Source organism: Astyanax mexicanus, chromosome 19 (genome assembly GCF_023375975.1).
Source record: "Astyanax mexicanus isolate ESR-SI-001 chromosome 19, AstMex3_surface, whole genome shotgun sequence".
NCBI lineage: Eukaryota > Metazoa > Chordata > Actinopteri > Characiformes > Acestrorhamphidae > Astyanax > Astyanax mexicanus.
The window spans coordinates 28,359,482-28,386,863 of record NC_064426.1 but is presented as its reverse complement, the minus strand read 5'-3'; the positions used below and the strand labels follow the sequence as shown (position 1 = coordinate 28,386,863).

Here is a 27,382-nt window from a genome sequence, read left to right as displayed (position 1 = left end):
CACTGGAGCCGTTATTCAATTCAGTTCCCTTTGTCTGTAAAAAATCGTTTTTAACAGCAGACAGTACAGGGCACTGCAAACGTGCCAGTGTTAAATCAACATTGGCAGTCTTATTATATTACTGATTTTATTATAGCTTGAACTTAGTACTAGAATCAACACAGCACTGGAAGGAACTTTTGAAAAACTGATGCACACACACCCTATACCTGCACTACTGCTTATACTTTCACTGTCATACCCACTTTAATTCCCCTTACAACAGTGACATTTAAACTGTATTAACTGTTTCCACTTGTTCACTTTACCAGTCATAGGCTTTTATACATCTATATTTGCACTTATGTTTGTATTCTGTTTATACTGGTATTGTCAATCCCTATTTAATCTTCCCCATCACTATTGCACTATTGTCTTGTGTCTCTTGTACAGTAGTTGGACAATGAAACTGAAACACCTGTCATTTTAGTTTGGGAGGTTTCATGGCTAAATTGGAGCAGCCTGGTGGCCTATCTTCATTAATTGTACATTGCACCAGTGTGAAGGTTCAATTAGCAGGGTAAGATCACAGTTTTGCTCAAAATATTGCAATGCACACCACATTATGGGTGACATACCAGAGTTCAATAGAGGACAAATTGTTGGTGCACGTCTTGCTGGCGCATCTGTGACCAAGACAGCAAGTCTTTGTGATGTATCAAGAGCCACGGTATCCAGGGTAATGTCAGCACACCACCAAGAATGACCAACCACATCCAACAGGATTAGCTGTGGACGCTGTAAGAGGAAGCTGTCTGAAAGGGATGTTCGGGTGCTAACCCGGATTGTTTCCAAAAAACATAAAACCACGGCTGCCCAAATCACGGCAGAATTCAATGTGCACCTCAACTCTCCTGTTTCCACCAGAACTGTCCGTCGAGACAATAAATTATTGTAGTCTAAAAGCAGGTGTTTCAGTCTCATTGTACAACCCCTGTATATATCTATATATCCAGACCTCAAGCAGTTTGGACTGTGTGCCCCTCCACTCTTCCTTTAGACTCTGGTCTCTTGATTTACAAATGAAATGTAAAATTTACTGATGATTAGTGATGGTTTGGAGATTTATGTCATCTGCTGGTGTTGATCCACTGTTTTTTATCAAAAGTCCAAAGTCAGTGCAGTGTTTTCCCACAAAATCTTACAGGCTTCACTCTGCTGACAACTTTTACAGAGGTGCGGATTTCATTTTCCAGCAAGACTTGGCACACTGCCCACACTGCCAAACATACCAATTGGTCTTATGTAATATTCAAAATTTCTGAGGTGGAAATTTTGGGTTTTCATTGGCTATAATCATCAACATTAAAAGAAATAAACACTTAAAATAGATTATTCTGTGTCTAATACATCTATATAATGTATGAGTTTCACATTTTGAACTGAAGTAACTTTATTTCAGGCAGATTTAACAAAACCAGGTGTAGATTTTTGGGAATTCATGTATTCTAGGTTGCTGACAATACTTTTAACAGTATTATTATTATTATTATTATCATCATCTCTTCAACAACCGTTCAGCAGACAGACCCTGTGTACTGCACACAAACCTGTTCCCTGGAGAGCTGCCTGGAACAACTGAACAGAAACCAATGGATTGATAAAAGAGATGAGCATCTACACTGACAAGACAACAAAATCTGCATTAATGTCTTACAAAAACAGACTACAGTCCGGTTACGCAAGAAGACACAGAAGCACTGCTCTGTAAGGGGTTAAACAGTGAAAAGCTGGAAGAGGAGCATGAATCTAGGTATCTGGAGCATGCTGCTCTACTTCCCAGCTTCCTTGCTCTGAAGGTAGGAAAGAGAGTCAGAGAAGCTTCGTAAGGTGATCCATTTCTGCAAAGTTTCTAAACAAACTGCCTCATTACAGCACTATTATCACTATTATCACTATCCCACTTCATGCAGCTTTACAGACTCATGCAGTTAAAACTTAATGAGCAATAATGTTTTATTAACCAGACAAAACAGGCCTAATTCCGCTCCTGCTGCCACAGGCTAGCACTCACTCAACTATTGTGAAACACTGACAAGGCCTGCAGCAGTGAAACACCTCCAAATCCCCCGACACTTAACACAATCAGCAGCTATTAGACCCACAGAGCTGCTCCCAGCTGGGGGAAAACTGAGGCTCCAACCAGGAAGCATTTAAAGGCTTTTATACTATGAGAGTTTTTTTTTTAATTGTGAATTTAAACTTCAATTGCAATATATGTCTTTGCTTACAATATCACAGTATATTGTGATATGACATGTATCATAGGGCATGTCATATGGCAATACAAAGCCCTATTACTTACTTACGAACACAACATGTGGTGATATGCAGTCTTAAGCCCTAGCTGGACGGGATTAGTTTTAGTTTCTCAGGGGGACGTCTGTGAAAAAATATTTCACGCTTCTACTCAGTGATGAAACTCTTGCATCTGGACTGCTGTTGAAAAAAACAGGAGGACCAGTGAGTTTTTGTTTGGCTTTCTCGGTCACAATACGTGTTCAGTAGCTTCTTCATTTCCACTTGCTGTTGTGTTTTACATGGATCTCCATGGAAACGCACGCCCAAAGTGTAATTACATTGTGTAAAAGTGGACAAATAGCTATTATATTAAATGCAAGATGAAAGAAATCAGAGATGTGCGTCTGGACGAGACTTCTAAGCAATTCTTCTGGGTTTTCACCTGGTGTTGTTCAAGACATCAGATTTCTAGTTGGCACAACTGGTGACGTTTTTCTTCCAAACTTAATGTAAAAGTTTGAGTTGGCCTCAAAACTAAGTTGCTTTGAAATTTTGAATTTTCTCACCTTTTTTATTTTTACAGTGTAACAACACTCTGGCCAGCATCAGGCTAGAGACAAAACCAACAACAGGCAACAGGCTCACTAGTGCTAGCTACTTGGAACAAGCTTTATGGGTTTGGAGAAAATTATAGATTTAATACTGAAGTCATTCAGACTATAAAGGAACACATCATGTAGTAAACTTGAGTGTTTAAAAAAGTGTTAAATGAACACAATACTCCTTTCCCAGGGCTGTCCTGATGAGAGCCAGTTTCATCATAGCGTTTTTGATGGTCTTTGCGACTGCACTTAATGATACTTTTAAGTTCTCGATTATTTTTTGGATTGACTGACCTTCATTTCTTAAAAAGTGATTTTTTTCTTAGTTCTAGGCATAATGGGTTAGAATATTACATCCAAACACAACTGATGCTCTCAAACACATTATGAGGCAAGAAATTCAAGTAATTAACTCTTGACGAGTTCAGCACAGCTGTTAACTGAAAGCCTAAATTCCAGAAGACTCTACCTCATAAAGCTGACTGAGAAAATCCATCCAGCCAAGATATCATCTAAGCAATTGGTGACTGTCTTTAAGAATCTTAAATATAAAACATATTCTGGTTGGTTTAACACTTTTTTTGCTTACATTTAGTAATATGTTTTCCTTCATAATTTGAATGACGTTAGTATTAATCTACAAAGTAGAACATTTTAAAATAAGGAAAAACTTGTGACTGGTACTATACACAGATGCTTCCAGCTTCACAGAATAGGAATGCTTAATACCTACTGTAACAGTAATGACAGTAGTGTCCATTTAGCAAAGGAGCACACACCTACTTTTGTTGGTGGAAATGTGCCGAACGGTTCAAAATTAGGTTCGCGAACTAGAACGCTGACAGTTTCACGTTGGTGAAAAAGCGCTAACAGAGCAGCTAAAACAGATTCAACAAGGCAAGGTAAGGAAATCATCCAAGCCATGGACAATAAGTGTACAGACTAGTCTAGAGGGAAAGATGACACTCCGATGGTAAAAAAAAAAAAAAAAAAGAATTAAAAACACACCCAGTATCAAACAGATGGAGCCCGGAGGCAATGGGAAAGATTATATAATACAATAATACCTATGTAATACTGATCCTCACATGTGAAATGTTTGTGGGGGGGTATTTTGTACAGGCAAACAGCATGCCTCAAATTTAATCAACCTACCATCTGTTCTGCATAAGCTGCTGTGGTGATAAGGTCGGTGTCAGTAACTAACCTTTGGCGCTCTTCTTCAACTCCCACACGGCACGGCTGTTCCTCGGGCCAGACAAAAGAAACTGAGAGCTAAAACTCTACTCTTGTATCCCGTGAGTCACAATAAAGACTTGAACTTGCTTATTGAAGATGTTTTAATTTAAAGATACTACAGGGTTTTTATTGAACGATGAGACGCCGGTGTTGTCTTTTTACTTCTAAGTCTTACATTTGCACACAATTATCTGAACTTTCTACTCCTTACTTTTTAAAAATAGTCTCGTTACTCCAATTTCATTTCAGCTTGTTTTTTATTCCAGTGTTGTGCCGAATTCAGCACCCCCTGAAATACGCTCCTCTCTAGTTCCTGTCCCATGACATTTAGCATGTCTGTGTATATATCTAGCCTTGAGGATTATGTAACAGTTAGAAAGATGTAAAGCTGGTTATGACTGTGATTGCATGCAAAAAGCAAATATGCAAAAAGACACTACAATACAATATATTCATAATTAATGCAATGTATGTTTTTACACTTGGGAGATGGGATTCTAATATTGAGAGACCAGACGCCAGTTCTAATTTCCCAATTATCGCAAACAGATTCAGTAATTAATTGGGAAAGGAAAGCAGAACACTTAAATACGTTCGCATATTTTTAGCCACTGCAAACAAGGACAGCTGTTAACAGGCAACTCCATCCCGCGGTGCACTTTACTTCAACACAAAAGCGAGAGAGATAAAAAGGAAATGTTTGCTCATTACTGGTATTATTGGTAATTATTTCATGCTGTAACTAAAAGCGCACATTAGAACTGCTTGTTCTGCAGTGAGCGTGCAGGACTGGAGGAGTGTGTGCTTTGTGATAAGCACTGTGTTCATAAAAGCACAAACAGTCTTTAATGAAGGCTTGATGTAGAGAGCGGTTCAGCAGCATGGTCGAAGTTGTTCCGTATTGCACAAATTGTTCTATATTTCTGCTTGAATCTAATCAAGAAACTTTAGTTTCTTTCAGTATACCCCAATCATGTTGAAATCATGTTCTGTGTCTGTAACAAAAAAGCAAAAATGCTGAATCCTGTCCATAGGTGTGTCTGGTCAATGCCCTAATCTAACACATAGGCTAGTGATTTTCTAAGTAGATAATTTTGTATTACTTTCTTCAGATTGAAGAAACACTGACCTTATAAAGGCAGATGAAGAGATGCGAGGATTGAGGCAGATTGCACAATCAGATTCACTCCATCTGGATGGAGAGATTTATCTGGATAGGGTATTTATTGAATGATGAGAAGCCGGTGTTGTCTTTTTACTTATAATTCTTACTTTTGCACACAATTACCTGAACTTGTTACTCCACTTTCATTTCAGCTTGTTTTTTATTCCGGTGTTGTGCCAAATTCAGCAATCATTTTTTCATTTAATAGTATTTAATCTAAGGCAGTGCACGTAGGCTAATGTGTCTTCTACCGTTCAGAAAAACGAGTATTTAATTGACTATAGAAATGTGGTCTGAATTGAAATAACCATTTGACTTACTGACCTAGTCTTTGTCACTGAGTTTTGTGAAGGTAGCTAGTAGCATTCATGTTACTTTATGTGGAATTTTATGTAATTTTATGTGGAAAGCTTAATTAATTTAACAAAAATATTGCAGCATTTTTACATGATTCAAGCTGCTAAATTGCTTAGTTGGCTCTGTGTTTGAGTTCTCCATTGTTGTCTGTTCCATATCTACTGATGTGTAATTACTTTTTGATAACTATTTATAATACAACCCACATTTTAGAGGGTAAGTACTGTGTGCTTACAGAGTAAGAATGGAAAAACCCTGTACACTACATAATACAGCACAGGTGTGGGTTTATTAACCATTAATATAAAACCTTGTGATTTCTGTGTATTAACCCTCCTATTATCTTTGTTGTCAATTTGACCCCATTTAATGTTTAAAGCCTCTGAAAAAAAGAGTTTACATTAGTTTTGTGATTCATATTTATTGTCTTCTCCTAATTTGATAAAGACAGTAAGTAAAACATAAGATGTTTCAAATGTATATCAACTTCAAAGTCTGTTTTATTAGGCTGTTTTATTGGCGTAAAACATAAGAAATCTCAATATTTAACACACATTTGTGTGGTAATAATGTCAAGTTTACTATTACATTCAGTTTTAATATCGTTCTCTAAAATGACCTTCAGTTTAGGGCCTGGCTTAACAACACAATACTTTTAATGCTTATAGAATAATAATAAACTACTTATAATAATATTACCAGAACAACTAATAATTTAATAATAATTAAATAATATAATATAATATTTTTTGGAGTTAAATTGCTGGGATCATATTGACCCACAGAATAAAGGGTGTTACTAAATTGGAGGATAGCAGGAGGGTTAATGTATTATTAGTTTATTTAAAATCTCAGCATTCCTGATTGTATTATTGAAGATATATACATATTATTGTATTTTAGTCTTGCCATTACAAATACTTTAAATACTATACATGTTCTTTCTACTCCTCTACTGCAGGATCTCCTGTGCTTTATTTGACCAACATTTAAGTATAAGTAGAACCCTACTAGTATTTTGTATTTACTGATTCGTAGAGAGCAGTTACACCATAAGTGTTGGAAAAGTACAAGGTAAGTTTTAGAAAGTTACCTAGTTGTTTCCCTCTTGTTTCTGGTTGTACTTTATTTATACGTACAGTTAAAGTACCTATAGGACCTGGTAAGTATTTTGAATGTACTGATTCACCCAGAAAAGTTTTAAACCGTAAGTAAAAATGTGGGCTTTATTATAAAGCGTTACCTACTTTTTTATAATGAAGTAAATGTTCTAAAATATGGGTATCTGTAGGTAAAAACATTGTTTCTAATAGTAATTGGATAATGTGAGGTAATCATCCAAAACATCCAAAAAAATCATAATGCCTTTGTGCTGCTGAATGTAATAAAATCCTCACTGAAGACAATAGAGACCCAACAATAGTTTCTCCAACAAATGCAGGTTAACCTCTTTTCTAATACCCGTTATTTCAAAAGAAACAACGAATGGGAAGGTGTTCCAATACTTTTGTCCATATAGTGCTGAAGTGACTAAAGATCTGAATATTCTATTGCAGTGCTCCATCAGTAAAGAAAAAAGGTTAATAAGGTTAAAAATAACAAACAACATTCTAGTGAGCATCTTGCACAGTAATTTAAATAATCTCAATAAGCATGCATCAATGAACCTAATAAAATTAACTATTTCTTTTATATAATGCTGCATTTTATAGCTCCACTATGGATTCAAAAGCTTTAACACCCTGCTGAACCATAATGGCCTATACGCCCAGCATGTACACTCCAGACCATTCAATTGTGTTTAAAAGCTTCACATGGAGTCTCACATATGTACAGTCTCAGCATGTGTAATTTAAAGCTATGTTTAGCTGCAATTTCAGTAAAAAAAAAAAAAAAAAACAGTTTGATATACTAAGCAGCAGTGGACATCAAGACTAAGTATATAAAGTATATAAATTGATCATATTAAAATACTGTGGTGGTTAATGAATTATCTGACTAATCCTCTGGTTTCTAAGAGTTACAATCCCAAACTCAAACTCATGGTTAAAAAATATTAATTTGAGTATATTTCAATCTTTTTGAGCATCTTATTTTTTGAAGTATCATCTCCAAACTGAAACAGAAAGATAGTTGTTAAATTTGAGAGTCTGTTAAAGCCTCTGTTATAAAGATGGTTAAGAGCTTCTTTGTTCTTTGGTGTTTCCATTGCAAAGAACCTCATCTAGTTGATCAATATCAGCTCCATAGTCAAGAAAGCCCAGCAGCATCTAAACCTCCTACAGAAACTGAGGAAAGCTCATGTACTGTAGAGGTCATTCTCAGCAGCTGCATCATTGTCTGGTTAAGAAATTGCAACAACTTTAAAGCCATCCGCTACACTACCAGCTAGTGCTGTGCGATATGACGATAAATATCGTGGGGACGATAGAAAAGTGTCTATCAGGCTACATACCTTCTATCATCCCTACCGTTTATACAGTAATTTCATCACTTATTCATGCAAATATGTAAAGTAGGCTACGATGATATATATTGTTGTGGTCCCTTTGCATAAACTCGGTTTATATAAGTAATAATAAAGTAATCTTCGCAAAAAAAGCTTCTTAATGTGGTTTTGCAACATGACGCTGCTTTACATTATTTGACGGACACTTAAAAAAATGTTAATTGAGTTTATTTTGACAACTCAATTTAAATACCTGTATAATAAAAAAAAATTAACTACTGCATCTACCTCATATGTTTTTATTTGATACATATATATTGCTGCACTAAAACGTAGTAATTCTCATTTGTGAAAGTTTGGTTTAATGTCACTTTGAAATAAAGTTGGAAAAAAAGTTTTAGAAGAGTAACTGAAAACATACTTAAATGTGGTATATCATGATATATATCGTTATCGTGAAATAAAAAAATCCATATTGTGATATATGATTTTTCCCATATCGCCCAGCACTACTACCAGCACTTTAAAACCCACCAACAATGTGGAAGTGAACAGCACTGCCATCTGGCAGAAAGTACAAGAGCATCAGCACCATAACTGCTGGACTCAGCAACTGCTTCTTGCCCCAGGCCATTAGACTCCTCAACACCCAGAGACTAAACTGACTCTGAACCTACAGTATATTTTTCTAAACATATTGTAGACATCAGTGCTTAAAGAACACAGAACAACTTCACATTTTACTACAACGAATTATTTTAAATTAATGAATTCTTTTTATCTGAATGATTTTTGACTGACAGTACTGAATTGTGTTTGAAAAGCTGTTTTTTAGGATCTGCAACTACTGATGCATTGTGTACATACTCAAAATATTGTAAAAAATAAATAAATATTTGTATTATTCAATATGTCGGGGCTGACAAACCAATATATTGTAAAATATTATACCACAGTTAGTTTCGACCCTGCAATGTGATTGGCTGAGAAGCTTTCTATGAGTGCCGTTATCAGCCGGTAATGTACTGTAACCGTAGCTTTCCATGTACAGTATTACCCCACCACATACAGATAACCTAGCAGCGATGCAGCGTTTACAAACCAAACAGCACAGCAGCTACAAACAGAGCAACAATGGAACTATTTTAACTTGCAGAGTTTTTATAAACCAACAGCATTTTCGTATTTTCTCCTCCTCTTTATCTCAAAATCGCAATAATACACTTGAGGTTTGTGCTAGAACATGTAATATTGGCACTGCTGTGCTTCTGTGCCCCACTCCCTCTTGGGTATTATTGTTTAATTGCAATACTGTAAGCAAGACGATATAATGCAATTGTTTAAATAACATTTTAGAAAATATTTTGTAGTAAAGAAACAATATCATATTCATATAATAAAATATTTTAGGTTTACCTATTTTCTTATACACCCTCAAAATATAACACTACATTAAATTGTAAACCCTGTATCATGATATGTATCATATTGCTAGGATCTTGCCGATTCTTATTCCTACTGGCAACATCTGTTTCCAACCATATCTGTTCTTTGTTTCCTTATTATTTTCCTTATTATTTAATAATAACAATATTATTGACTAATTAAATGCCTTTACTCTTTTTTCCCCAGATTACACGTTCTATTGCTATTGAGACAGAACACAACCAAAAGCAATACCAAAATGCAGTCTGTACATGAGTATTATCAATTATCGAGCATCTTCAGCATCACAGCATCAACACTCCTGACCCAAATCTGTAAAAGCACAGCAGATAACAGTTAACTCTAAGAGCACAGCATCACTTTACTCACTTTACTTACTACACAGCACACACCTCGCAGCAGATCTGCACCCGTTACAGTACAGCACAGTACAGTACAGAACATAAACACTCACCAGCAGCAATTCATCCCTCCCTGAGAAGAATCCCCTGTACCGTAATCCCAGACCCTGAAACTTCACAGCTCAGCGCAGGAAGCCCGGTACACACCCCCTCCGAGACTCTCCACACCGTACAGTACGGGGATAAGCAGAGTCAGCGCGAGAGAGAGAGAGCAAGAGAGAGAGAGCGCGAGAGAGCGGCTGGGAAACTGTACTTACAGTCGCTGCCAGTAGCAACATTTGGAAGCGCAGGAAAATAAATAAATAAATAAATGAAAAAAAAAAATGCCAACAAGAGCTTAGAGCTGGATAAAGAGCGGGGAGGGGAATGTGTGATTTCTGTATGAACGTGTGATGTGATAATAAACTATGAGTGTGTGTGTGTGTGTGTGTGTGAAGAGGGTGGGGGGAGGCAGTGGAGACGTGGTCAGGTAGAGAAAACAGGAGAAAAGGAGAAAGCAAAGAAGATACAGAGAGAGAGATTTAAAAAAAAAAATGAAGAGAGATAAAATGAGAGCATTTGTCAGTCAACCTGTGTTCTAACTGCCGACGTATTTTTAATTGTCATACTCTTAACAGAAATGCTCCAAATGCTCCAAAATGACTGAAAAACATACCCTGATGATACACACAGATATACACTCACTGGACATTAAGGTACACCTTCCTAGTACCGTCTTGGACCCACTTTTTATTTTCAGAACTGCCTTAATCCTTCATGGCACAGATTCAACAAAGTATTGGAAACATTTCTCAAAGAGTCTGATCCATATTCACATGATAGCATCATGCGGTTGCTGCAGATTTGTCGGCTGCACATCCATGATGCGAATCTTCCGTTCCACCACATCCCAAAGCTGCTCTATTGGATCGAGATCTGGTGACTGTGGAGGCCATTCAAGTACAGTACAGAACTCATTGTCGTGTTCAAGAAACCAGTTTGAGATGATTGGCACATTATCCTGCTGGAAGTAGCATCAAAAGATACAGGTACACTGTGGTCATAAAGGGATGGACATGGTCAGCAACAATACTCAGGTAAACTGTGGGGTTGGCATGATGCTCAATTGGTACTAATGGACACTAAAGTGTGGCAGGAAAATATCCCCCACAACATTCCACCACAAGCACCAGCCTGAACCAGCTGTTGATACAAGGCAGGATGACGCCAAATTCTGACCCTACCATCCAGCCAAATGTCGCAGCAGAAAACATCAGAGACTCATCAGACCAGATTACATTTTTCCAATCTTCTACTGGCCAATCTTGGTGAGACTGTGTGAATTGTAGCCTCAGTTTGAAGCCTGTTCTTAGCTGACAGGAGTCAGGGCACCCGGTGTGATCTTCTGCTGCTGTAGCTCATCCACCCTTAAGGTTGGATGTGTTGTGTTATTTGAGGTACTGTTGCCGTTCTATCAGCTGGAACCAGTCTGGATATTCTCCTTTGACCCCCTCTGGCATCAACAAGGCATTTGCGCCCACAGACCTGTATCTGCTCACTGGATATTTTCTCTTTTTCAGACCATTCTTTGTAAACTCTGTAAACCCAAATGTTGCCCTCAATGATATCATGGTTAAATGTTGTCCTCAATGATATCAGGGCAAATGTTTTGGACAATACAAAAGACAAAGTTGTTATCGAAAAAAAAAAAAAAACAAGGACAAATGTCCTAAATGACCTCAAGAACAAATGTTGCCCTGGACATTACTGGGGAAAAAATGATCTGCATGATACCAAAGATTAATATTTTTTCTAAACAATATCAAGGACAGCAGCTGAACTAGATTATACTGAGGATAAATGTTGTCCTGGACCATACCAAAAAAATGTTGACATAGGTGATCCGAAAAACAAGTGCCGTTCTAAACAATACAGAGGACAAACACGGTCACAGACAATATAAAGAACAAATGTTGTCTTCAACAATGCCAAAGACAAATGTCCTAAACGATATCAAGGATAAGTGATGTTGTGGACAATATCAAGGACAAATTCTTCCCGAATGATAAATGTGGTCCTCAATGATACCAAAAACAAATGTTGTCCTCAATGATATCAGAGACAAATGTTTTCCTCAATTATAGACTGAGCTTGATGGTACTACGGACAAATGTCATTCTAATTAATACAAAAGACAAACACTGCTGTGGACAGTACAGAGAATAAAATGTTTTACTGGACAATGCCAAAGACTATTGTCCTAAACAATATCAAAGATCAAGAGATGATCTGGACAATAGCAAAGACTAATTTTGTGTTTGTAAAGACAGAGGACAGTTGTTATCCAAGAAAAAAATAAGAACAAATGTTTTTAATTACTTCAAGGACAAATGTTGTCCTGGTCACTATTGGGGGAAAATGGTATGTATGATGCCAAAGACAAATATTGTCCTAAAAGATATTAAGGACAGCTGTTGACCTGGATGTGGACCTGGAAATTTTGACCTTAATTATACCAAAGACAAATGTTGACCCTGGGTCATACCAAGGACAAACCTTGACCTAGGTGATCCAAAAAACAAGAGCTGTCCTGAACAATGCAGAGGACAAACGTTGTCATGGAAAATACAAAGAACAAAAAATGCTAAAGACAAATGTCCTAAACAATATAGGTGATGTTGTGGACGATTTTATGGAAAATTGTCTTCCTGAATGATACCAAATGTTGACCTAGGTGAAGCGTTTACCTGAACAATTTAGAGGACCAGTTGTGTCCTGGGCAAATTTGAGAACAAATACAAAAGAAGGTTTGGAAAAAATATATAATAGAAGTCTATAAGCGTATGCTTACTATAGAAACCAAGTGGTTTCTAGTCAGTTTCTAGTTCATCGGAAGTGGACCAGTGGGTTCAAGTCCATATTTCTTTTATAGAATACAGTGAAATATTCCTTTTCGATAAAAAATGAGGAAAGACAATGAGAAGAGTGTGGCAGATCCTATAGATTAGTAATACATTCAGAAAAGTGAGGGTGGGCACCGATGACTGTGCAAAAGGGCTTTGTTGTGGACTGAATTTGGTGCTGAGAACAAAGAAATGTGATACTCTCAAGGGCTTTCTGATGCTCTTTGGTGTCTGAAAGTAGAAAAAATATATGACATGCTTCTCCACACACTTCAAAAAGACATTTCTCCTACTGTACGGCTGTAAGCTTTCTTTCTGATAGGTTGTGTATAGGACTGATCAAAGTTATGGGGTTTATTTTTCGCTCTGCTGGGATACTGATACTCCACTACAACTAGAGAAAACAGTGGAAATGAAGAGAGATGCTTTTGTGGCCGCAGATTGATTTTTTTCACCCAATTAGCAAACTCAGTGGCTGCCCTTGTTGTCAGATAGAGCCACTCAGGCCTATAATAATACTGTTAGGGAAGGCTCAGTGAGTAGCCACTTGCCGAGCATGACTGTTCCATTAATTTGATGAAAACAGCCTCAGTCTAATTGCGGAAAGAGTGAAGTGTCATTATCCTATAAGGCCAGGTAAAACAGACTGTCTAGGACAGGAAAAGGGAACAACATGATCTCTCAGTTATAATATTGGGGTCCTAGACTGTGTTATGTACAGTTTAAAAAGGGCTGCACGATATTGAAAAAAAATATATTGCAAATGTTCTTTTTTTGACAAAATACAGGGGTTGTACAATGAAACTGAAACACCTGTTCTTAGACCACAATAATTTATTGTCCCGACGGACAGTTCTAATGGAAACAGGAGAGTTGAGGTGCACATTGAATTCTGCCGTGATTTGGGCATCCGTGGTTTTATGTTTTTTGGATACAATCTGGGTTAGCACCCGAACATCCCTTTCAGACAGCTTCCTCTTCCAGCGTCCACAGTTAATCCTGTTGGATGTGGTTCGTCCTTCTTGGTTGTATGCTGACATTACACTGGATACCATGGCTCTTGATACACCACATAGACTTGCTGTCTTGGTCACAGATGCGCCAGCAAGACGAGCACCAACAATTTGTCCTCTTTTGAACTCTGGTATGTCACCCATAATGTTGTGTGCATTGCAATATTTTCAGCAAAACTGTGTTCTTACCCTGCTAATTGAACCTTCACACTCTGCTCTTACTGGTGCAGTATATATTTATAATAATACTGTTAGGAAAGGCTCAGTGAAGAACCACTTGCCGAGCATTACTGTTCCATTAATTCGATGAAAACAGCCTCAGTCTAATTGCGGAGAGAGTGAAGTGTCATTATCCTATAAGGCCAGGTAAAACAGCCTGTCTAGGACAGGAAAAGGGAACAACATGATCTCTCAGTTATAATATTGGGGTCCTAGACTGTGTTATATACAGTTTAAAAAGGGCTGCACGATATTGGATTTTTTTTTTATATTGCAAATGTTCTTTTTTTGACAAAATACAGGGGGGTTGGACTAAAACACCTGTTCTTAGACCACAATAACTTATTGTCCTGACGGACAGTTCTGGTGGAAACAGGAGAGTTGAGGTGCACATTGAATTCTGCCGTGATTTGGGCAGCCGTGGTTTTATGTTTTTTGGATACAATCCGGGTTAGCACCCAATCATCCCTTTCAGACAGCTTCCTCTTACAGCGTCCACAGTTAATCCTGTTGGATGTGGTTCTTCCTTCTTGGTGGTATGCTGACATTACCCTGGATACCGTGGCATCACAAAGACTTGCTGTCTTGGTCACAGATGCGCCAGCAAGATGTGCACCGACCATTTGTCCTCTTTTGAACTTTTGAACTCTTTTGTCACCCATAATGTTGTGTGCATTGCAATATTTTGAGCAAAACTGTGCTCTTACCCTGCTAATCGAACCTTCACACTCTGCTCTTACTGGTGCAGTTAATAAAGATTGACCACCAGGCTGCTCCAATTTAGCCATGAAACCTCCCACACTAAAATGACAGGTGTTTTAGTTTAGTAATTGTCCAACCCCTGTATATCGCGATATTAAACAATGCAGGACCCATGACTTCACCAGCCCCCACCCACATGCTGTCTTTTGTCCGGACCGATCAAGAGCTAAGTCAGCGCCGAGCAAAACCAGAGGAAAACAGCAAAACAACAGTAATCAGCGCTTTAATCAGGCATTTAAAATATTTAAATGTAAAGTTTAAATTTAAAGGTAAATAAGAGCTTTTAAAAAGTGTGTGTGTTTACGAGTACGTGCCCAGCCATGTGGATGGAGGCCATGCAGCTACCTCGTATTTACTCCTGTCCTTAAATCTGAAATAAAAAATTATTTATTTATTTATTTATTTTAAAATGTTATGCATTGTAGATTAATACAAAGTCATAAGTAGAATTTAAAAAAATCAAACAAAAAAAGGCACCTCTTGCCTAGATGGCAGCTTTGCACATCTTGGCTGGATTTATGAGGTACTTGGAATGGCTTTCAGTTAACAGCTGTGCTGAAATCGTCAAGAGTACTTGAAGTTTGAAGTTACTTGAAGTTTGAGAGAATCAATTGTACAGGTTCTGTATGCCATCCTGCAGCAAATATAATCACAGATGTTGCAGCTGGGTCTGTAGATCCTGCTCTACACTCATAGGATTCCAAAGCTGAAATCCCAGCTAAAACCTGGTCAAAAAGTGTTGCAATATTTTATTGAAATTCTTGGGAAACCCATTTTAGTTTGTTTATCACGTTTAAGTTACTACATGATTCCTTATGTGTTTCTTCATAGTCTGGATCACTTCATTTATAATGTAGGAAAAAAAATAATAGGTCTGGTGATGCGACTGGCCATGGTAAAGTTTCTGCGTATTCAAGGCAAACTCTTGAGAGGCAGCAGTATGTGGACGAGCATTGTGCTTTATAATTAGGGCCCCAGAGTGTGTGTCTAAAAAAGTGCTGTCAAAGTGCCTGAAATGAAGACCAACCTGCATGACTACCCACTAGGGATGCAACGGTTCTCTGTGTTTTATCAAAAAATAAAAAAATTGTGCAGTGAGGGAGTGTATGCTCCAGGAGGCAACGCTGTGTATTTTTATTTAGCCTGCCGGTGTGTTTCTTCCTCCCCCGCCCTGCTCCTCCGTCTCCACCCCACAACCCCACCCCCTGCCCAACCGCTGTTTTTTCCTCTGTACATAAAAAAAGAGAACTTTAATTTCAGTTTGCTAATTTACTGTTAAGAAAATAAAAAGTTTGAGTTTGTCCAGCTGTCTCTGTCTGGTTCTGGTCCTTATCTGGCTCGCTGTTGACAAAACTTTAATGTTTTATTTGTGGTTATTGATTGGACACGGTATTCTGTGTATTGGGGGATTTTTTTTATATACTTCTCTTGGCGTGTCTCTCTACAACCATGCAACAACCAATCAGAATTTTTTGGAATTTCCCAGGAGCGAATCAGCGCTCTGAAGGCAGACGCTGAAGATTTGAGTGTTTAATAAACAAAACTTTCTCAGCTGCGTGATCATGGCGAGTGAACGCGAAACGGAGGAAAGGGCATTTAAAGAGGAGCCTCAGCTTATAAATCCCCTGTTTGGGACCATTTTTGGACCATTAACAAGGTAAAAACACAGTCAGCAGATAAAGCACAGTGTGATATCAGTTGCCTGTTTTTGACTAATGGTAAGAATAAGTGTTTCTTTTTTATAATAGATATTGTGATTTGAATTCATCCGTGCCTTTTTTCTATTTAATATTGGCTCTGCAAGTTTGAGTAGGAGCACCTTGCTGATTTTAAAATAGAAAGGGCTAAAAATGTACTGCATGTTGGAGCTAGATAATATTAATATATCGAAAGCGAACCAAAACCATGGCCCAAGAACCGCGAACCGTGAACCGAACCATGGCCACACTGTACTGTGGCATCCCTACTACCCACCAACTTTCATTCTTGCTGGTTGATTCCTTCTAGGTGCAGCCATGTTTTTTTTATGCGGTTTGTGTATCTAAATAAAGCAGCTTCACTGATGCTTCATTCAGGTGATTGTACCTCCAACAGTGAACGCTGGATCACGGATGAGACGAGACGGAAGACATCGCTGCCAACAAAAACAAACCTCTTTGTTTTCCCCGAACAAAACTCTGAAACTGAATCATCCCCTCAAAGAGCTGCAGGTCCAAATAGCAGGAGGCCTACCAGCACACACACAGAGAGAGAGATGCAAGGGTATCAAGCTTCCATCTCATCAAATCTTTCTGCAGCTGCTGCCATCGGACTTGGCACCGCACCTAATGCTCTAAAATATTTATAGACTGGCCTGATTATGACAAGGCTGTTGACGGCTTCTGTCACCATATATGAAGTATTATTTTGTTCAGTCACAGAAAATGCCATTTTTGTCTTTTTTTTACATTCATATTTTGATGCTGGTTAAGATTGTATGCCCAGTGTTGCTATGTAATTGGAAGTGGCTTGTCAGTTTTGTCAGATGCGAGTTTGGACAAAAGTAAAGCGAAAGAAGGAAACGTTGCTTAGAGTTATGCAGTGATTGAGAAACTTTAAGTTCCTTTATAATCCACGAACTTTGCATATCGATCTATTTTACCCATCTGATTATTAATTTTTTTGTACTGATTAGATTTGATTGACAATGGTGCGTATAAGAAGTTATTTGCAAATCTATCTAGGTAGAGTTGGTATACAGTGAATAGCCCTATTTGAGAAATGTCCTAATCCATATTATGGCAAGAACTATTAAACTAAGTACAAAAAAATAATAATTTAAGAAATGTCAGTCAGTCCGAAAAAGACCATAAAAAAACTCTATGATGAAACTGGCTTGAACCAGAAAACACACGTACTGATATACAGCATAGTCACTAAACTGACATTATTTTTAATCACTCTGAGTTTATGTGGTGCTAAAAAAAAATCCAAGAGTCCATATGATCGGTACCTGATGCTGTCAATCAGCTGCTGATGCTCCTCAGTGAGAAGTATCTCAGGCAGGGTGGAGGCCAGCCCCTCCACATCCCTCTCTGAAGCATACTGCTTCAGCAGGTCAAACAGCCTCTCCTTCACTACAGGCTCCTCCCCCAAAATCTCCTCCACCTGAAAAAAAAAAAAAAAAAAAAACAGAGCAGATAATAGATAGAAAAATATACAGTTATAGTTATATGTTTGAGTAAAATGAACATTGTTGTTTTATTCTAAAAACTACAGACAACATTTTTCACAAATTCCAAATAAAAATAGTCATTTAGAGCATTCATTTGCAGAAAATGAGAATTGTCTGAAATAACAAAAAAAAGTTGTAGAGCTTTCAGACCTCAAATAATGCAAAGAAAACAAGTTCATATTCATAAAGTTTTAATCCTTTCAGTCTTGAACTAAATTCCAGTGATCGAAAAAAAAATAAAAACAGTAAAATAAACATGATAAAAATTATTCTAAATCAAATAAAATGAGTACAAATTAGATCTTACTTTGCCTCACTGGCTCTATTGTTAAAAAGTAGGTAGTGTTATAAAGTAATAAAGTAAGCTTATTCATTGGCTGGCTCATAGTCTATTCTGATGTATAACAGGTCTTAATGTTATGTGCAAAAAAAATGATGTCCAATGTAATGGACTCAGGGTCGAAAAGTTTTAAGAGTTCAGAAATCAACGTTTGGTGGAGTAACCCTGGATTTTTTTTTAATCACAGTTTTCATGCATCACCTTGTCATGTTCTCCTCCACCAGTCTTACACACTACTTTATGCCTTTACTCCTGGTGCAAAGATTCAAGCAGTTCAGCTTGGTTTGATGGCTTGTGATCTTCCATTGTCCTCTTGATTATATTTCAGAGGTTTTCAATTTAGTAAAACTAAAGAAACTCAACATTTTTAAGTGGTCTCTTACTTTTTTTATCAACAAGCTTTTTTTTTTTTTTTTAAAAAAAGACATATTCCTAGGGAAAACTATTCAATAGAAACAAGGCTCTAGTTCCCCTTTTCCATCCTTTCTCCTTTATCTAGTCTGGATAAAGGCTAAGTATGACATCTTGCAGCGCATATAACCACAGATGTTACAGCTGGGTCTGTAGATCCTGCTCTACTCTACTCATAGGATGCCGAAGCTGAAATCCTAGTTGTATTAAAGACATGAGACAGTACTTACCTTTTTGTTGAACTCCAGGGCCTTGTGTTTGCGGTCCTGCCGGACCATGTCTCCACTGTGGTAGGTCTCCTTCATGCTGCTGCTGATACGCTTCTGGAAGCGGTTCATTCTCAGCACGCCCAGCCGCAGCGTTCGCCCCTGAGACGCTTTGATCATGGCCGCCGCCGTCTCGTGCTGCTTCACCGGGATTCCATTCACCTCCATCACGTAGTCCCCCGCCCGCAGACCACTGCGGCCCGCTGGAGAGTTCACCATACAGTCCTCCACCAGCAGGGGAGAGTCTCCAACAATGGTGAAGCCAAACCGCCCATCGGGCCCTGGAGAAATGTCCATCTGTGGGGTTCAGAGCAAAGTGTTATAATGCAATGCTGTTTAAGAAGTTCACAGATCAATACTTCAGAGGCTTAGATAATACTATTGTTCTCTGGATTTACTGCTGCTAAAAAGACAATTCTACAAAGCTGGATTACACCTGGACTTCATATGAAACCATTTTGGGTGGATAATCTGCTCAATATAGCAAAACTTGACTGTACCTTTGCTTGACTTTATCATGCTAAGCCCATAACTGTAATTCTTGATCACAAAAAATACTTTAGAGGCTTGAAGAAAACAGAAAGTACCATAAGTTTACTCCAAAAAAAAAATAGTTTTAAAAAATGAATTTGGGGTAACTGATAAAACAAGAATCATTAAAATGCTTGTTCATTAAAAATAAAGATAATGGTGCTACGAAGCCACAGAAGAAACATTTGTCGGCCTATAAAGAACTGTTTTTCTATTAAGAGTTTGGAAACACTTTCTCTGTATTTACTTTCCTTTGTAAATGAATACAGAAGTGATCCAGACTATAGAGGAACACATAAGGAATCATGTAGTAACTTAAAAATGTTAAATTAAACCAAATACTCTGTAAAGAAGCATTTAGGTGCTCTTATCTGGGGTCCTGCAGTTTCTAAAGGCTGGTAACTCTGATTATCTTATTCTGTATATCTCTCATGGGAAGTTCCTGATGAGAGCCAGTTTCATCAAATTGGGTTTGATGGTCTTTGCGACTGCACTTCAAAATACGTTCAAAGTTTCTTTAAAGTAACTTAAAGTATTTGTTTTTCTTATTTCTTAGTTGAGTATTTCTTGTCACAATATAGATTAGAACATTAATCAAAAAAAGCTATTCACTGTATACCAACTGTAGCTCTTCACAACTTTTCAACTGATGCTCTCAAACACATTAAAAGGCAAGAAATTCAAGTAGTTAACTCTTGAAGAGTTCAGCACAGCTGTTAACTGAAAGCCTGAATTCCAGGTGACTCTACCTCATAAAACTGACTGAGAAAATACAGCCAAGATGTACAAAACTAAAGTCATCTAAGCAATAAGATCTACTTTGAAAAATCTGAATTTGTTTTTCTTCATAGTTTGGGTGACTTAGTGTTAAACTAAAACGCAGGATATATATACACATACATACATATATATATATATATATATATATATATATATATATATATATATATATATATATATATATATATATATATATATATTCTCTGATTTTGCTATTTATAGGTATATGTTTGTGTAAAATGAACATTGTTGTTTTATTCTATTAACTACAGACAACATTTCTCCCAAATTCCAAATAAAAATATTGTCATTTAGAGCATTTATTTGCAGAAAATGAGAAATGACTGTATTAACAAAAAATATGCAGAGCTTTCAGACCTCAAGTTCATATTCATAAAGATTTAAAAGATGAGAAATCAATATTTGGTGGAATATTCCTGGTTATTAATCACAGTTTTCATGCATTTTGGCATGTTCTTCTCCACCAGTCTTACACACTGCTTTTTTATTTGGATGAATTTATGCCTTATACTCCTGGTGCAAAAATTCAAGCAGTTCAGTTTGGTTTGATGGCTTGTGATCATCCATCTTCCTCTTGATTATATTCCAGAGGTTTTCAATTTGGTAAAATCAAAGAAACTTTAAACAGATATACATTTCTAGAACAGTGATTAATGGGCAGGATCCTTGCTAATCTAAACCTAACAAAGAAAATATGTAAATTGTCATGGTAAAATTTCTAACACACCCTCATAAACATGACTCTGACTCACTATGGTCACAATACTCTAAATACAGGACTGTATACAGACCTGTTCAATGCGGGACACCACTCCGATGCTAGGCGGCACAGTTTTCAGGGTTTGGGCCAGGGCAATAAGAGCTTTGGTGCTGAGAGAAGAAACGTTCTGCCCGTCGATCTCCAGCACTTGGTCACCAGGTTGGAGTCCTGCCATGTATGCACTGCTTCCCTCCACCACAGAGAGGATGTAGCTGGGTCCATCTCCTCCCAGCTTGAAGCCAAACTCCTCAGGCCAGCCCTGGTTACTGGCTGGCAGGGCCAGCTCTGGACACAGCCAAGAGGAGAAACATCACTTACAGTAAGAGTTGAACAGGATTTATAATGAAGGATGGAATAAAGTACAGTGAAATGAAGCGATCTTACAGAATACACACACTGGGTTGCCAGTTTATTAGGTACAATGGCATGTAAAAGAACCCTGGAGAAAGGGATGGTATAATGCAGGGCCCAGTCTTTTTGTAACTGCAACAAGTAGAATTTAAAATCAATACTAAAAATATTAAATTATTTTTGAAAAACATCAAAAAGTGTCAAAAGAGTTCTAGCATAAACGATTTTTAAGCTATAAAAATCAAATTCAGCAATAATTTAGCTTTTTCTAACCAATAAAATGTATAGTTTTAGTAACCACCTAGAAACACCCTAGCAATCACCACAGATACCATAGCAACAGCCTATCAAACACATAGCAACACCATCCAAACCACCCAGCAATCACTTAGCAACACCATAGCAACCACCACAAATACCATAGCAACACCACAGTAACCACACAGATACTGTAGCAACACCTTCCCAACAACTTAGAAACAACATTACAGCCACCATGGATACCATAGCAACACCATAGCAACCACATAGCAACGCCATAGCAATACCACAGATACTAAAGCAACACCTTTCCAAACACTTAGCAACACAATAGCAACCACCACGGATACTACAGCAACACCTTACTAACCACTACCAATACCATAGCAACACCACAGATACTACAGCAACACCTTCCCAACAAGCCAGCAACCACTTACCAACACCATAGCAACCATCACAGATACCATAGCAACACCTTTGCAACCACCTAACCAACCACTTAGCAACACCATAGCAACCATTACAGATATCATAGCAACACCTTTGCAACCACCCAGCAACCACTTAGCAACACCATAGCAACCATCACGGATACCATAGCAACAACTAACCAACCACTTAGCAACACCATAGCAACCACCACAGATACCATAGCAACACTACAGCAACCACCATAGACACTATAGCAACACCTTAGCAACCGCATAGCAACCACTTTGCAACACCATAGCAACCACCACAGATACTATAGCAACACCCTCCAACCACTTAGCAACACCATAGCAACCACTACAAATGCCATAGCAACACCACAGCAACCACCACAGATACTATAGCAACACCTTCCCAACCACCTTCCCAACCACTTAGCAACACCATAGCAGCCATCAAGGATACCATAGCAACACCTTAATAACCACATAGAAACACCATAGCAACCACTACAGATATCATAGCAACACCAGCAACCACATATCAACCACTTAGCAACACCATAGAAAATATTACAGATACTACAGCAACACCTAACCAACCACTTAGCAACAACCACTACAAATACCATAGCAAAACCACAGCAAAACCATCACAGATACCATAGAAAGACCTTAGTAACCACATGGCAACCACTTAACAACACCATAGCAACCACTACAAATATCTTAGCAACACCTTAGCAACCACTTAGCAACCCCATAGCAAACACTTCCTACCATGCCCCTGGATACCATAGCGACTGGAGGGAACCATTAAACTGCATCAAATAGCCATTTTGGAGATACAAGATTTTTTCCTGACAGCAATGCTATAGAAAGAGTGTTGATATTGTGGGCGTAGCAGATAAACTGTACCTAATAAACTGGCAATAAACAACTGTGGAAAAGAGGTTAATCACAGATTAAATATAGATGTAAGAACATTTTTAATAAGTGGACATTTTACACAGCACTACATGAGAAAATGGTCCAAAATTACTGTAAAGCCCCTAAATCTTATCTTATCTCATCTTAAATAACTATTGATACAGGACTAGTTTCCACATACCAATGTTTAAGGGAAAGTCCCTGAGCACTTGAGGATTTGGGTCTGAGGAGAAAGAACAAACGTGATGTATTGAAAATAATAAAAACTTCATTATCCAACGTTAAAACAAACATCACTTATATATATAAGCACCATTATGACAAGATTTTTCTCTACTAAAAATTATGCACAGACCTATTTCAGCATAATTTAAATACTTTTAATGCTTTACTTTACTTCAAATTGAAAACCTCTGGAATATAATCAAGAGGAAGATGGATGATCACAAGCCAACAAACCAAGCTGAGCTGCTTGAATTTTTGCACCAGGAGTGGCATACAGTTAAGTGTGCCAAAAGCAGTGTGTAAGACTGGTGGAGGAGAACATGCCAAGATGCATGAAAACTGTGATTTAAAACCAGGGTTATTCCACCAAATATTGATTTCTGAACTCTTAAAACTGTATGAATATAAACTTGTTTTCTTTGCAATATTTTTGTTATTTCAGGCATTTCTCATTTTCTGCAAATAAATGCTCTAAATGACAATATTTTGAAATGTTGTCTGTAGTTTATAGAATAAAACAGCAATGTTCATTTTACTCAAATAAATACATATAAATAGCAAAATCAAATAAACTGATTCAGAATTTTCTTTTTTTTTTCCAGAGCTGTATATTAACAAATTATCTCAGACTTTTTATTTCTGTCATTGTTATTTTTACACTCATCATTTATATTGGACAGGTTCCTCAAATTAAAGGTTTAGTTAGTGTCCAATATCTGCTGATAATTTGCAGTACAACTCCATTTCAGAGACCATTTGAAGACCCATTTTCTTTGGCTCTGTCTAAAAAGCTCTGAAGAGCCCTTGGCCTCATTTCAGTACTGCAGTAACTCTGTGCCTGGTCGTCTCAGAGAGTTATTCTCCAACCTGAATCTTAAATCATCCTAAATCATCATCTAAATCAGCTTAATTGCCACTCTCACATTAACACACAGTCTCAAGGGAATGTGGCCAAAAGTACACTGGCCTCTTTGTCATATTTATACAGAAAGTATAACATTAGAGAAGCACATTTTCTCATTTCTCCTCATTTTCAGTGTGACTTAATTAAAGACTAAAAGCAGATACGGACATAAACAGACAGTGAATAACTTGCGATATAATCTAGAATATAACAGACTATTTTCTAAGCTTTCTGAACCCCCCGAAAGACGCAAAAATAGTTTTTTTTTTTTATGTCTCCAGTGTGTATTCATAAGCTTCATATGCACAGTAGAAAAATGCCAGAAAATGACCTGCAGTCTATGATAATGTGAATTTAATACTTTCAGGCTCGGCACAGCCCAAAAAAAATGCTCTTAAGGATGATTACTATGCAAAGCAGAGGCATTTATCTGGGGCAATAAAAACGGGGCTAGCTATAAAATGTGCTGGAATGAACAAAACAACGCAGGAAAAGTGAAGGAGAAGAGAAAAATGAGCGTCCCTCGTTTTCATAAGCAGAGTTTAACCACCCAATAACAAGACAAAGTTTGTTTTTGTAATTTTACAGTGAAATTAAATTGATTTACTGTCCACCACAACCAATAATAGTACTCCAGTGGTTACAGATCTACTCAAAAATGTGAATTTAATGATTTAATGACCTGAACTGCTTGAATTTGACTCAAAGCGTGCCTTATCAATATTTCCCAGTGAAAAAAAACATATTACAGCCCAACGACAGAACTGACAATGTCTTTCAGTGTGTTTTATTGCATATCTGAGCAAAGATAAAGCCAAGAATGGAAGGATAGAAAGAAGAAAAAGAGGGAAAAAACTCACAGAAGTCCTTGGAGGCGCTGCGCGAGCCCGAGCGGCTCTGGCGGAGAGAGAATCGGCCCTTCTGGCTCTTCAGGAATCTTCGCATCATGGTTGCAGGCAGGTGTGTTCGTGGCTTTAAGTGGCTTTGTGTGAAGGTGTATGGGAGTATGCTGAGAGCCCAGGGCCTTGAGAAGATGCACCTTCACCTCCACCACTTCCTCCAACTCCACTTCAACAGGTCATTTCAGCCCAGGTGCAAAGTAGCAGGGGCCCTCAACGGCTCTCCAAAGCTCTCAAAGCTCCATCAGACCCGCAGGTCCAGCCCGAAAAGAGTGGCAGAGAGGAGGGAAAGTGTGCAGGAGAACACGGAGCTCTTTCCAAGCCGGGTTCTGCATCTCTGCTAAGTTTGTCCAGCCCTGGCCCTCACGCAGAGCACTGATCAAAAATCTGGGACACGCTAGCTGGGTCCCTTTAATGGTTCTTTTTCGCGAGGAAAAGGTACTGTGGAGCCCTATTTTTCTATAAATACCTCCCCCTCTCTCTCTCTTGCTCACTCCCTCACTTCTTCTCGTTCTGGTGGCTCGGGCTCTCTCTGAGGGCTCAGTGCTGACCCAGAAACAAGCACTTGCACTCTGGTGAAGGACAGCACTCCACTGATTCGCACTGGGGGAGAGAGAGAGAGAACGAGAGATATAGATACAGAGAGAGAAAGAGAAATAGAAAAAAAGAGATGAGAGAAGGGAAGCAGGCCCGTCCTTAGGCCAAGGTCAAGTACAGCTTACAATTTAAACACATTTATTTGGCTTTACACAGACACACACAGACACACACACAATACAGGCGCTTACATACCTACCTTGTTTGGTTGGACCTTTAAACCTTTGAGGTTGGTCCAAACCAAAAAAAAAAAAAAAAAAACAGGTGAAAAAAGTGCCATAGACCATAGTCCAGACCAGATTTGGTCTGACCAAAAGATCTGGTCTTTTGGATAGTTCTGACTTTCGGACTAATAACAGGAAGTTTAGGCAGGCAATCATCACCCATAAAACGATAGAAAACAACAACAACAAAAAAGCAATGTGTCGAATTCCACTCAGAAGTACAAATACAACCGATTATACTGGTGACTACTGTATCCACTGTAACTGTAGATTAGCCCTTTTTCATAAACAGAAATAAAAGGAATTCCAGGACAAATGGTTGTCCGCATTCTTCTACGTGACACGTGTGTACCTAAAGAAAGGAAGTCAAATTCTGGCAAGGAGGCAGAATTGAGCACAATACCTTCAATTAAGACAACTTACTGCAATAGATAACTGACAAAATGCTGCTATGCAATGTAGGCCAATCTACAAACCAATCAAGTATAATCAAGTATAGGGAGATGCACACTGCACTGACTTTAGACTTGATAAAACACAGTGGATCAACACCAGCAGATGACATGACTCTCCAAACCATCACTGATCATCAGTAAATTTTACATTTCATTTGTAAATCAAGAGACCAGAGTCTGGAGGAAGAGTGGAGAAACACACAGTCCAAGCTGCTTGAGGTCTAGTGTGAAGTTTCCACCAATCAGTGATGGTTTGGAGAGACATGTCATCTGCTGGTGTTGATCCACTGTGTTTTATTATCAAGTCTAAAGTCAGTGCAGTTTTGTTTTCCCAGGAAAATCTTACAGCACTTCATGCTTCCCTCTGCTGACAACTTCTATAGAGATGCAGATTTCATTTTCCAGCAGGACTTGGAACACTGCCCACACTGCCATAAGCACCAATTGGTCTTATATAAAATATTATAATTTTCTGAGATACTGCCTTTTCGGTTTTCATTGGCTGTAAGCCATACTTATTAACAATTAAATATATAAAAGTTTAAAATAGATCACTTTGTGGGTGTAATACATCTATATAGTATATGAGTTTCACATTTTGAACTGAATTACTAAAATAATGTAACTTTTCAATGGTATGTGCCTGCACAAGACATACACATAAATAGTACAGAATTAATCCATCTTTTGAACTCATTTATGTTAGCAATAACAATGTTTTTGCTAACAATAGTTTAATATCACATTAGAACGGATTCAACTAAATAATAAAAATGTTCAAAAAAAAAAAAGAACGAAAATAGAGAATAGGTGTGGGTAGATTGCAGAGTCTTGCTGAAAAAAAAAATAAGCATTTCCATAAAAGGTATTGTTTATAGCGATACAATCACAAATTTAGTTAAAACTAGGCTAGCTTAAAAAAACACTAGCATGGACAGCAGTATGTTAGCTAATTTTAAAAAGC

At 37.8% G+C, this 27,382-nt stretch overlaps 1 protein-coding gene across 2 annotated transcripts in view; it reads right to left on the bottom strand.

Annotated features, from left to right (window-relative positions):
* grid2ipa (glutamate receptor, ionotropic, delta 2 (Grid2) interacting protein, a) overlaps window positions 1-25,892 on the bottom strand; it is a 73,763-nt gene extending 47,871 nt beyond the window's left edge. The window contains exons 1-5 of one of the 2 annotated variants that reach the window (XM_049467812.1): window positions 25,104-25,892; window positions 23,296-23,337; window positions 21,170-21,423; window positions 19,011-19,343; window positions 17,808-17,962 (exon numbers count right to left, since the gene is read on the bottom strand). In XM_049467812.1, the coding sequence (XP_049323769.1) occupies window positions 17,808-17,962; window positions 19,011-19,343; window positions 21,170-21,423; window positions 23,296-23,337; window positions 25,104-25,191 (872 nt within the window). In that variant the 5' untranslated portion in view covers window positions 25,192-25,892. The remainder of the gene's footprint in view (window positions 1-17,807; window positions 17,963-19,010; window positions 19,344-21,169; window positions 21,424-23,295; window positions 23,338-25,103) is intronic. The other variant, XM_049467811.1, reaches the window with a different exon arrangement.
* Between the last annotated feature and the right edge of the window lie 1,490 nt (window positions 25,893-27,382).